This window comes from Molossus molossus, unplaced genomic scaffold, assembly GCF_014108415.1.
Source record: "Molossus molossus isolate mMolMol1 unplaced genomic scaffold, mMolMol1.p scaffold_m16_p_6, whole genome shotgun sequence".
NCBI lineage: Eukaryota > Metazoa > Chordata > Mammalia > Chiroptera > Molossidae > Molossus > Molossus molossus.
In genome coordinates, this window is record NW_023425399.1 from 9,714,947 (window position 1) to 9,728,042 (window position 13,096).

Genomic DNA, 13,096 nt, shown 5'->3' on the forward strand with positions numbered 1-13,096 from the left:
TCCCTGTAGAAAAAAATTTCCCTATTATTATTATCGCTTTCCCTCCCCCCCAACTGAAAGTTGTGTGTTTTTTTTTCCTTTCTCCAGATCATTTCATGACTGCTCCCCAGTTATGGCCTATTTTAGGCCCTGCCCTGGAGATATATACAAGGATCTAAGAGCGCCTTACTAGAGATCCTGGAAGGGATGGATGGAGGGGATGGGGAAGAAGAGAGGAGAGACCAAGACCGAAAGTGGGGTAAAAAAAAAACTTCCCCCAGCTTGTGCTGCTTAGTCATGTTTGCTCAGCCAGTTGTTCTGTGCCAGGAATAGCTGGGAGGCAGCCAGGCCTTGCACCAAGGGAGTCCCCATTGATGACACCAGTGCTGAGCCCCCTGTCTGAGTCATGAGACCTGGAGTAGGCTGTGACCTGAGGCGGAGGCCTGAAGGTGCCACCAACCAGCTCTGGAGAAGCTGAAAGGATCTCCCTTATCTCTTTGTGTGTTTATGGATCGTTAATGTGGTTATTGTCCCTCTCTCCCTGCTCCGGACTGGAAGCACCAGGAGAGCAGGAACCTTATCTGCCGTGCTCACTGCTGGATTCCAGTCTGGTGCACAGTAACCCTCAGTAAACACTCCTTGAGTGAATGACCAAGGAGCTTGCTGTCTTTCTTTGTTTTAATTAATCATTGCATGCCTCCCCACCATCCGGAACAATGTCAGCTCCATGAGGGCCTGACTTTGCCAGTCTTGTTCACTTCTGTAGTCCCAGGATCTCACTCAATGCCCGGTGCATAGTAGGTGTCCGTGGCAGACACTTCCCTCTTGACAAGAGAACCCCAGGTTGTCCAGGTAGCCATGTCCCAGGAAATGGAGCAGGGCTGTTCTAAGCTGATGGTGACAACCCTGCTTTTGTTCAGAGACTATTTAAGGGTAGTCATGTGCCCCTAGCTGGCCAGTGAGGTATAAAGGAAAGTCTGGTTGCTGGGGCCTTTGGAGAAAGTTTTCTCTGTCTGATGAGAGGCACAGAGGGGAGCCCCCTTTTCCCTTCTCTTTTCTTTCTTGCTTTGGAGTTGTTGTGTTAGCAGGTGATGTTGCCACTGAGCAGCTATCTTGCGAATCCAAGGCCCCAAAACTTGGGAGAAAAGCCACCATGACGGGGATGGCAGGATGAAGGTACCTTGGTCCTTCATGATGTCACCAAGTTCTGAACTAGCCAGAGGAACCAATCTCTTTTGGATCCTTTGTTAAATAAGCAATGTCCTTATGTTTTAACCCATCAGTAGCCCATTTTTCTCCTCTTTGCAGCCAAATGAATCGGCACTCAATCCACCAGTTGAATAAATAAAAGTCTTTACTTGTTGAGCGCTTACTATCTGCTCTAAGCACTTTGCAAGTATTAACTCAGGAATCTTTGCAACAATGTTATGATGTCTGTATCCTTGTTATCCTCAGTTTCACAGATGAGGAAAAGGAGGCACAGAGACCTTAAGTAATTTATTAAGAGTTGTATCATCTTTCACTGGGGATGGGATGGTGGGGAGAAATAGTCCAGAGAAACCTGAAGGAGTAACAGAATACAGAAGGCTCAGGGGTGGGCGAAGGTGGGCTCCATCCACAAATGTGGAAATGTATGGATGGTGTTTTTTTTGGCAGTGTGGGCCAATTCTTGGGTGAAGTATGGGATGTGTGTGTGAAACAAATTTCTCTGAAGGTGAAGTCACAGCTGGGAAGGAGACTAACATTTATTGAGTACCTACTATGTGCCAGTTATCTCTCAGATATTTTGTATCAGTGGTTCTCAACTGGAGGCAATTCTGTCCCTCAGGGGACATCTGGCAATGTCTGGAGACATTCTTGCTTGTCACAACTGGGGAGGAAGTGCTACTGGCATCCAGTGGGTATGGTATGCTACTAAATGTTCTTAAAAGCACAGAATGCCCCTCCACAACTAAGAATTACCCCAAATATCAATAGGCCTGAGGTTGAGAAACCCTGCTTTACATACATTTTTTTTCTCTTATAAAGGCTCCCATTTTACAGACGAGGCAACTGAGGCACAGAGAGGTGAAGTGTCTTGGCCAAGGCCACCCAGCCAGTAATTTAGAGCTGAGATACAAGTGCAAGCCATTTTCATTCCATAGCCATGATGCTCCCCTGTGGTAGGTAGGATTAATGTAAAGATGAGGCAACTGAGGCTCAGAGAGGTGTTGTGATCCATCTAAGGTCACACAGCAGAGCTACTCCAGAGATCTCTACAATTTTCTGAGAACCTTGGCAGTCAGTCACCTTTTGGACATAATTGATTCCACTACCCAAACCTGGCGGGCTCACCTACCTCACACCCTTTACTCCCTGCTCAGGAGAACTTCACTTACCCAAGGCCCAGATCAAGTGCCACCTTGTCCATGATCCCAAAGGAACAGAGCTTGGAGGGCAGAAACTCCCCCACTCTCATCCAGTGTCTTTAGGCACTTTCAGTATTTACCCTGAGGCCAGTAAGAGAACAATCCTCGGTGTTTGGAACAGAAAATAAATAAATAATAATGTTCCTGCCTAAAGGGTAATTACAGTCTACAGAGGGATATTATATGAAACAGCTATTCCACGCAGAGATAATACAATCTCTGGCCAATGAATAGGGATCATTTGGACAGTTTGGAGAATGGGACCTGGCTAAGAGGGATGTTTACGCATGAGATAATAATTAAGCACAAACATTTATAGAGAACTTTCTAAATTCTGGGCATTGTTTCAAGAACTTCAGATGGATTAACACATAATCCTGTGAAAGACACGGTGAGCTAGGTACCATTTTTATTCCCATTGTATTGATGAGAACACTGAGGCTCTTGAGGCAAGGAAACTAGCCCGAGGTCACCAAGCGCGCAAGTGGGGGCGATGGGATTTGAACCTCAGAATCATACCTTCCTGTGAGGCAGGTGAGTTCAGCTGTCATACAGAGCAGCCTGGACTAGAAGCCAGGTTCCCAATACCTTATCCGTGGGCGGTGGGTGAATGGGAGGGGGGTCAGGCAGAGCAGCTGTCTCTTAATCTGAGAGCAGATAATTTCTTCTGGGAAAGGTGGAAAGGGTAGGCTCAGCTCATGGGGGCAAAGACATTCAGAAAGAAAGAAAAAGGAAGGAAGGTTGGAAGGAAAGAATAAGGGAAGGGAAAGAGAAAAGAAGGAGTAAGAGAGGGCGAGAATCACTTGTCTTTCTTCCCAAGGTCGTGGCAGCGCCCGAGGGCACCCAAAGGGCTGGTTGTCCCAGAGGCGACAGAGCCCGGGCAGGGGCCGCCACTCTTCCTTCCTGGGGCCGGCGGGGGCGCAGTGCCAGGGAGGCTTGCTACTGAGCCGCTCCGCTGAGAGCTTTTCCAACCGGTGTTGACTCAGCCCAGCAGCGGCCGCGGCGGCGGGACCTGCGTGCGTGTGCCTGTGCGCGCAGGGTGTCGCGTGTGTCGGGTGGGAGTGGCGTAGCCCGCGGCAGGGGTGGGGGCGCCACGCGTTCGGGTGCAGAGTTGGTGCGCTCGCCTCCGAGCTCCGCGGGGCCCCTTCCGGAGAGTTCCTCCCGCCCGAGCGTCGCGGGCGGCCCCGCTTGGGTCGGGCCGAGCTTCCAACGTCGCTGCCGAGCGCCGCGGCGCGTCTTAGCGGCTCAGCGCGGCGTGGCACTTGGCAGACGCTCCCTGGGCGGGCGGGCGGCAGGGGCCCGCCGTCTGGGAGCCCCGAAGGCCGCCTCCTCCCGCCCCTGGTCCAGCCTCCGCGCGCTGCCTCCGCCCCCGGCCCGGGCCGCCCGCCCCCAGTCCCGCCCGCAGCGCCAAGCGCCGGGCCCGCCGCTGAGCCGGCGCGCCCCGTCCGGGATGGGGCGCTTGGACGCCTGAGTCGCCGTTCGGCGCGACCTCCGCGCGGGGAAGGAGCCGGCGCCGCGCCGCCGCGCTAGAATGGAGGTACCCGGCGGCAGCGATCCCAGCGGCGACGGGGCTGGGGACGGTGCCCACCCGGACCCCCGGGCCCCCGGCGCCGCTGCGCCCAGCTCCGGTCCGTGCGCGGCCGCCCGAGAGTCGGAGCGCCAGCTGCGCCTCCGCCTCTGCGTCCTCAACGAGATCTTGGGCACCGAGAGGGACTACGTGGGCACCTTGCGCTTCTTGCAGTCGGTGAGTGCCTCCCGGGGAGCGCGGGGACAGCGGAGCGCCCGGGCCTCAGCGCCCGGCGGTCCCCACAACCTGTGGCCGCGGATCCCGGGGGTCGCGAGAGTCGCCTCGGGGGCGCCCTGCGGGGCGCACACAGAAGTGAGGAGTCCCGGGCTCCTCCAGAGCTGGTCTGTCGCCTCCCTGGCTGGCCTGCAGTCCAGCCCGACCCGGGGTCTCCCGCACTTCATTTCCCCCACGGCACGCTGCCCTTTTGTCTTTTTCTTCTCCCCACCCCGCCTTTCAAATAGTTTTAAAATTAGTTACATCCGTGAGGCAGGGGCTCTGGGACCCAGGCGCCTGGAGCTTTCGCTCCTGTGTTTTTTCCTCCGGGGCTTTCTTGGTCACCTGGTGCACCACCGACTCCTCATCCAGGACGGATCCTGGAAATGCTGGAGCTCAGCGTCCCTCTGCCCCGAGTGAAGTCGGACAAAACCCAAAGCCCCGAGGACGGACGGACATCGACACAACCCCAGAGTAGGACTCCTGGTCACCACGCTCACATTTTTCCTGGAGCTTGGAGAGAGTGGGGTTAGAACTCACGGTTTGGCAGTGCAATCCCGCCCCTCCCCCTGTACCGAAGTTTCAAAACCACAGCGACAGACTGTAAAATAACTGAGTGCTTACTATGTGGCAGGCGCCTACATGTGCCATTAGAAGGTTTAACCTTCACAAGTGGCCCAAGAAGTACCGAGGAACATTTCCGTAAATTTTTAGATGGGGGAGCTTATAGCTCCAGAGAGGTTGAGTAACTTGCCTGGAAAACACACAGCTGGTTAATTGGGAACAGTGCGTTTTGAAGCAGGGCGGGCCCAGCCGGTCCTTTAAACCTCTATCCTATGCAGCATTTCTCCTTTTTTTTTTCCCTGAGAGGGAGGAAGGGGCCGCTTCCTTACTCTCCTAGGAAGTGAGAAAAGTGGCTACAGGCTGGAGGGGGTGGGACCCGGCCAAGCCTTTCTGGAAGTTAGGAGACTCCAGGGCTTTAATCTCCGTGCCTCCTGCTGGGACCTCATTTACTCCCTTCTCTGCTCTAGGAAGTTTTTTAATCCTGGTTCAGGAAGAGCTGGTGGGGGCGGTGGTGTTTCCCTTAGAGACCTCAGAGCCAGGCTCTGCAGCTTCCAGTCTGCAGGGATCCAGAGGGAGAGAAGGCTCTGGCACCCAACGGGGTACCCAGTAGCTTGGGGGTGTAGCTGAGGCTGGATGAGGCCCGAGTTCCAACTCAGGGAGGAGAGAGCCCTTCTCTCTGTGAACAGAGGTTGTGTGAGTGTGTGTGTTGGGGGCGGGGAGGGGGGCATTGTGAGTTTGTACAGCGGCATTGAAAACCAGTTGGCTAAAGGACCCTTCTAGAAAGGCCTGTGAGAATAAGGCAGGGTTAGCATTTTTTTTTCCCATCTCTCCCTCTGTCACAGTTAAAAAAATAATAATCTGCTCAGTTTGAAGCTGGCAGTTTCTGAATTAAAGATGTAGACAGCCCTGCCATCTCTGAGCAATGTCAAATTCTTGGGAACTCCTCACATCTTGTTCTGAGCTGCTCCCTGCTCCTCAGTCTGGAAGGGAGAGAGGAAGGCAATTTTCCTATTAATGGGGAAGAAATCCCTTGTCCTAGCCTAGATGGTGTGGTGTGGACATAGGCTGCATGTGGGTTAACTGTGGTTTTGCATTGTCCACGTGTAGAGCCTGAGGAAGCTGGAATAATGGAAATTGATTGGAATCAACCATTCTTATTATTAGAGAAATAGGAGAAAAAAAAAAAGATCTCCCTACTTCCACATTATCTCCTTGGCACTTTTAATTTGCTGAGTTCATAATTTTTTTTCTTGTTTTGTTTTTGGATTGACCTGTCGGTTCTGAGATGAAGTGTTCCAATGTCGACATCTTGGACCAGTCATTATCGCCTGTCCTGGCCTCAGTTTCCCCACCTGTAAATCAAGGGGAGAGGAATCCAGACTTCCTTTCTGCCTTGTCCTTTCGGGTATCACCAAGCCGGTGCCAGAGATGGACTGATTGTGTAACCTGACCAGCCATACCTTGTTTGTGAGCCACAGGAGGCCTCTCTCGTTTTGCTCCATCAGGAATGGCCCCTAAACAACCCAAGGCCTTTTCGTTCTGAAAACCTGGGACTTGGAGCTCCAGGAACAGCTAATTACCCAGGCTTTCCACACAGCAGCGAGACTGGCAGCCTGCAGGTTGCGATTCTCTGTCTTCCCACTCTCTCCTCCCAGCTTTTATACTTTGCTAAGGGATTTTTCTCCCAGCCTCCTGGCTCAGGAGAGTGGAAGAATGCTCAGTAATCCCTCCCTGCTTCTCATTCCATGTGGCAGAGACAGGCCTCGAAGGGCTGCCCTGGCCTCCGTGTACCCCCGGGTTTAAGTTTCGTTGCCAGTAGAAGTTAAGCCTTTATGTGGACTGAGCATTGTGGGAGGAGCAGAAAAGCCAAGTCTAGGATCCTGCCCTCAAGGAGAGGACAGTCTCATGGAGGGTGGCAGAATGGGGGTTTACAGAAATCCAAGTACAAGGCTGGGCTCTGGAGCAAGCCTGGTTGAGCTCAAGTCCTGGAGCTCTGTGACCTTAGGCAGGTGGCTTAACCTTTCTGAACCTCACTTCTCTCATCTGTAAAATGGGGGATGATGATAGATCTTATTTTAGAGGGTTTTTAAGAGGATGAGTTAGATAAATACACATAAAGTACTTGGAACAGTGCCTGGCAGGCAGTAAGGTATATAAGTATTAGTTAGGATCATTAATTAAGTTACATGATAATTAAACATAGAATACGGGTGAGCAGGGTTGTAGGATTCCAGCATCCCAAGAACAGGGGTTGTCAGGGAGGGCTGCCTGGAAGAGGGGAGATCTGTGTCAGCACAGACAGGAGGACAGGGAGTTGGAGTGAAGTTCATTTTGACCCTGTAAACTCTGGCCACAGGAACTAGTGGTTTTATTGGGTTCCAGGCCTGGGGCTCTGTGTTTCCTCCAGAATCTCCCATCTTTTCCCACTTCCTTTAGGAACTGGATTGCACCCCCTTCCCCATCTCCAAGGGAGACCGACGGCTTTGGTGCCGTGTTTTTTGTGTGTGATTATTTGTCGTGGAAAGGCAAGGGCAGCCCTGTTGCAGAGATGCTGGATCTCTCTTGGGAGACACCACAGAGGTTGTAGCAGAAATTGCCCCGGCTCCTGATGCTGAACATTGGCTCTCAACATGTAGAAGCCCCCGCTGCGTTGAGTGCTCCCCGTGTGCTCTTGGGCAGTATGGCTAACAATAACAACAATGATAGTCGTTACTGCGCAGGAGCTGACACGGACTCATCATTCAGCACTTTGCATGTATCAACTCTTGCATTGGAACGTCCCAACATCCCCAGGAGGGGAGTGCTGTTGTGATGCCCATTGACAGATGAGAAGACTGAGGCAGAGACAGTTTAAGTGAGCTTCCCTGGGTCATGTAGGCAGCATTGCCAGCATTTGCTCCCAGGCTGCCAACCTCAAAACTCATGTCCCTAGCCACTTCACTGCCACTGGCATATAAAGGGTTTGGTACATGATTTGTTAAGGTGGCAAAACTGAAATTCGAACCCAGTTCTCTGTCACCCTGACCCTCAGCCTGTGCTTCCTCCAGTTACTTCCCCTCTGTGACTCCTTTTCTCTCTTCCGCAAAATGGCCAGAACTATAGAAGAAGGGAAATATCAGGTTGCTGGGTTCCTTCTCTATGCGCCGTGTCTGTTCATGTTGTGAGGGTTGAGTGTGGGGCTCTGGAGCCAGGCGGCTGGTGTTCAAATCCTGGCTTTACTGCACACCAACTGGGCAGGTCACCAACCTGTGCTGTGCCTTAGTTTCCCCATCTGTACAGTGCACACAGCACCTGCCTCATAGGGGTGTGGTAACGCTCGAATGAACCTGAGGTTAAAGCTCCTGCACTGCTCCAGGCACATAGTAGGTGCTCAGAATGCTATGGTGGTTTTTTGGGGGGATATGCTGTGATGACGGGGCGGGGGGCAGATGAGGTTGTTGGTTTGGGACTCGAAGTCTTGCCCCTTAAAGAGGAGGCTGAGTGACCCTTGGGTCCACCTGCCTCTTGATTGGACTGGTTTGGGGTCCCTGCCTGCAAGGAGCGAGGTCTCAGGGGCAGGTGTCACCAGGTCCTGTGTTGGGCAGTGGTGGGAAGAGAGGGGGAACTTGAGTGGACGGGCAGAGAGACTCCTGGGTGGGGGTTGGTCAGAAGCCCTCCAAAGGGCTCCCCTTGGCTGAGGACAGAGACCTGTCAGTCACCCTCAGGCACCCAGGTCTGCCCCACTGGCTGGGCTGGGTCAGGGTCCCTGAGGATCAAGGGTGTGAGCGGAAAGCTCCCAGAATACTTTCTGTGGTTCTGCTTTTTGGGGGTGGGAGCCCAAAGCTTTTCTTCTCAGTGGAGCTCTGCTTGCCAAAACAAGAAACTGTGGTTTTGTGTTGTCACTACTTTTTGTTTTTTTTTAAAAACGTTCTGTGCTCCTAGTCTGACACTAGGGAGCAATGCTGGGGAATGGGGGTGGAGGGCACGTTTTTTCATTCCGCAGTCACTGAAACAGAATGACCTACCTAGTGACTCGGGGGATTCTCATGAGGTTGTGTTGCAAAAAGCAGGATACTAAGAAGGGTATATAACGCAGTTTCACTTTGAGAAAATAAACAATAACCACAATACACACATGGACATTATATGCATAACATTATAGGAGTTTGGAGAAAAGGCCGGACAGATGTGTATCTTGTGGAGTGAGGCAAGCAGGAAGATAAGAAAGGAAAAAATGTACTAAGAAATCCTGTTTGTTATGCCCTTTTGATAGAAAATTATGCATATATGTGTAAATGTATGTTTTACAAAACTCCAAAAGAATTGCATTTTCAGCATGACTATTAGATTAATGCAACAGCAATGGTAATACTAATTTACTAATACTTATATAGTGGTAAATGTTTGTAAATGTGTGTATCAATTTAGAATTTCCAGGTATTATTGTGCTTTCCATTTTAAAAAGGAAATGAAGGCACAGAGAGGCCAGATCAGTTTCCCAAGATCACACAGCCTGACAGAGCTGGGATTTGAACTCAGGTAGTCTGGCTGCATAGCCCACATTCTTTACCACTACCCTGATCATGATGCTGTGTTTATGGCCAAGATTACTGCCTTTGTGATACCTCTGGACTGCTCAGGTGGGCAAGGATTAAGCCAAAAGGTCCAAATTATCTGAGCTTTCGAATACTGGTGAGCCCGGACCAGGCCACTTTGTATTGGGCTGAACATCATCAGGAAGCCAGTGAAAATCTTTTGATGATAAAATCCTGTATCAGCAGGAGTTAGGTGGGCCCCATCTTTTGTGTAGGACAAACAGAGATATGAAAAGGTAAAACTATAAAGAGATTAGGTTGTTTGGCTCAGCGTGCTGGTATTCATGGAGCACCTGCTGTATGTTCCAGACAGTGTTCTAGGTCAGGAACATGCAGCCATCAACAGGGCAAATGTGGTTCTTGTCCTTATGGGAAGGAGGACCCAGTGGAGATGTTAGGACTCATGCATTTGAATGAGTTTTCTTCAAATGAGCGTACCGGACACCTATTCAATATTCTTCTGGTGTTTGCCCTCATAATCATTTATCTGTCACTTTAAGAAGAGATGGATGAGGTTGGCCCTGGCTTTAGAAGGCTCCAGGGTACTCCTTTCTTAGAGAGTGTCTCCTTTATCAAGCCAGTGAGCGGAAGACCTGTGCTTGGGGCCACTCCCTCTGATCAAGGAACCCACATCCTCATTGCTTCACAGCCCCCCTCCCTTAAAGCTTTTGCAAAGAGTTAAGGCTTTGAAGCAGGACACACCAGGCTGCAGAGCTTGACCTCTCTGGTTTTTGTGATTTCTCGCCTTTTTTTCCAACAGACACAAGCTTTCTGGTTGGAACCCAGGCGGGAGGTGGGTGATCAGGATAGACTGGTCCTCAGACTGGTGTGCTGTGACCCACCAGCCTTGTTCCCCAGGCACAGGGTGAGGTCAGTGCTGATGCTAACTTCAGAGTTTAGGAGACAGAACTTGAGAGCAAGCCAGGGGGGCGGGGTTTGAATCTCCTTGCTTTGCAGGTGAGACCTCCCACTAGAATGACCCCCTGAAGAAATTGTGGTTCCCGGAGGGAAGTGAACTCTGGTCAAAGGTGGTGGCCCTGCAGCTGTTCAGGGTTCCATCCTGAAAGTTCTGGGGAGAGGGCTTTGTCTTTTCACCCTAGCAGCTGGTCTGGGCTGAATCCTTCCATCTCTCAACCCTCAGCACTGTCGACATACTGGGGTGAGATCATTCTTTGTTGTGGGGGGCTGTCTTGTGCATTGTAGGATGTTTGAAAGCATCCATGGCCTCTGCCCACTAGATACCAATAGCACCTCCTCCCCCCAGTTGGGACAACCAAATATATTTATGTGTTTACATAATTAGCATGATGTAGTTTGTTCATTTCATCCAGTAGTTCATGGTTAAGAGTATGCACTCTAGCCCTGGCCGGTTTGGCTCAGTGGTTGGAACGTTGGCCTGTGGACCAGAGAGTCCCAGGTTCTGTTCCCACTAGGGGCACGTACCAAAAAAAAAAACCAATTAAAAAAAAAAAAAAGAGTATGCACTCTAGAGACCAATGGCCTGGGTTTGAATCTCTGCCCCCGTGTGACCTTGGGCGAGTCCTTTGGCCTCTGTGAGCCCTGGTTTCTCCAGCTGTACAGTGGAGATGATCGCAGTCTTCATAGGGTTGCTTCGAGGAGTGAGGGCAGTCATCCACATGCTTGGCACAGCGGAGGGCAGAGCCAAGGTCAGTCTCACCCCGTACCTGCCGGAGCCTCTCCTGTTCTCCGAGAGGAAGCCCCCAGGAAGAAGGGAGGCCCTCTAGACTACCAGCCTTGTGCGGATTTTTAAGTTTATTTTCTCGGCTCCTTGAGGACCAGAAGGGGATCTGCCCACCCTTCTTTTGTCTTGTGGTCAGACACTCAATCTGTGTTTACCCGCCTGGTTCCTTCCCCAGGGTGGAACTGACAGATGATCCCTTGATTGTGGGCCAGGGGAGGCAAGGCTATTTCAGGCTGGCAGGACCAGGGCCATGAAGGCTGGTGGAAGCAGGTGGCATTGGTCACCAGGATCTGGGGTTTTGTGCTTTCCCCCTTGCAGGGGAGGGTGGGTGGCTTCTGTAAGGAGCTGCTGTCAGGAGGAGTGGGGTCAGGGTCAGAGCAGGGTGTGGGCAGTCACAACTTTCATTCACAAGTTCACTTACTCATTCAACAAAAGGACATTAAGTATGTACTATGTGCCAGACACTGGGTTGGGTGCTAGCACATAGCCAGGACAAGATGGACAAAATCCCCACCCTCGTGGATCACTTGAGAAAAGTGACAGGAGGTTTAATAATAATAACATAATCCACTGAGGCCCTACTTTGTGCCAGATACTGTGCTAAGTGCTTTGTATGGATTGTCTCTTTGAGCCCTTGCAACACCTTCTGAGGTAGAATAGATGTCATCATTGTACCTATTTTGCAGATGGGGAATCTAAGGCCCAGAGAGGTTGAGGAGCTTGCTCAAGTTCACCCAGTAGGGGAATGGATGCACCACAAAGGACATAAATGGGGATATGTTGAATATGGGGATGGCGGCATCTGTTGAGATGGAGTGGTCAAGGAAGGCCTCTCTGAGGAGGTGGCATCTGATCTGAGTCCTGTGGCAGAGAAGGAGCCAGCTGTGGAAAGAGTTGCGAGAAGTGTGTTCAGGTAGATGAAATAGCAGGTGCCAGGGCCCTGAGGCAGGACCACGCTCGGCTTGTTGAGGAACAGCGAGAAGCTAGGGTGCTTGGAGGGGAGAGTGGGGGAGATGAGGTTGACATGAGTAACAGGGGCAGGTGGCATGGGCCTCATATGCCTGGTGACCAGTTTGGGGTTTATTAGTGGGGTGAGGAGCCCCTGGAGGGTTTTTAGCATGGCTGTGGCATGGTCTAATCAATGATCTGAAAATCAGGACTTCATAGTGGCCTTCCCAAGGGCCCAGGAGCCACCTCCTGCTTACTGCCTAGACACCCATCGAGGAGGGAGGACCGCACTCCCCTTCCCCAGCCAAGTTCCTGGTTTGCTCCCAGGGTGCTGTGTGACCCAGGGCCATCTCTGTCCCCTCTCTGGGACTTAGCCTCCCTGTGGGTACTGTATCTGAGCTGACACACCTGGAGAGAAGTTCAGGCCCCTGTTTGTGACCTTGGCATGGAAAGGTTGTGCTGGTGGCCGCTGGTTGGAAGGGCTGTTGATGTGGGTCCCTGCTTCCTGTGAAGGAGGAAGGCACCCCTTGTTTTCAGTTCAGGAAACTAATTTGCATGATTAAAAACTGTTTGATGGCACCTTCGACTCCACCCTCCGCTCACAGACATAACACTTCACAGGATATTACTTCTCACCTCTGTCCTGTGACCAGTAACCAACGACTTTTTCAGACTCACCCACAGGCGAGGAAAACCGTGGCACAGAGAGGTCAAGTGGCTTGCCCAAGAACACACAGTTGGGAAATGGCCAGGGCTGTTGCAGTCACCTTCTCTGCTGTCACCCTAGCCTCCCACATCCTGTTCTCCCATCCGCAGCCAGAGGGTCCAGCTAACACTTAAGGCAGCTCATGCCACCGCCTTGCTCAAAGCCCTCCCATGGCTCCCAGCTCCCTCAGAGTAAAAGCAAAGCCTTACTTAGAATGGCCTAGAGGTTCTTGCAAGATCCGCTCCTGTTGCTTTGCCCATCTCCTCCTCTATTATTTTTTTCTCATAGTTTTTTTGAATTGAGATATGATGTACACATCATAAACCTTACTTTCTCCAAGTGGGTGATTCAGAGGTTTGTGTATATTCACAAAATTGTGCAATCCTCACCAATATCTAATTCCAGAATTTCCTGCTCTTACTTCCTCCCCCATCA

General features: G+C 51.5%; 1 protein-coding gene across 1 annotated transcript in view; it reads left to right on the top strand.

The window, feature by feature from the left end:
• The first annotated feature begins 3,901 nt into the window (after nt 1–3,901).
• PREX1 (phosphatidylinositol-3,4,5-trisphosphate dependent Rac exchange factor 1) overlaps nt 3,902–13,096 on the top strand; it is a 178,756-nt gene continuing 169,561 nt past the window's right edge. The window contains exon 1 of the mRNA XM_036245523.1: nt 3,902–4,131. Coding sequence (XP_036101416.1) covers nt 3,919–4,131 — 213 coding nt within the window. The 5' untranslated portion in view covers nt 3,902–3,918. The remainder of the gene's footprint in view (nt 4,132–13,096) is intronic.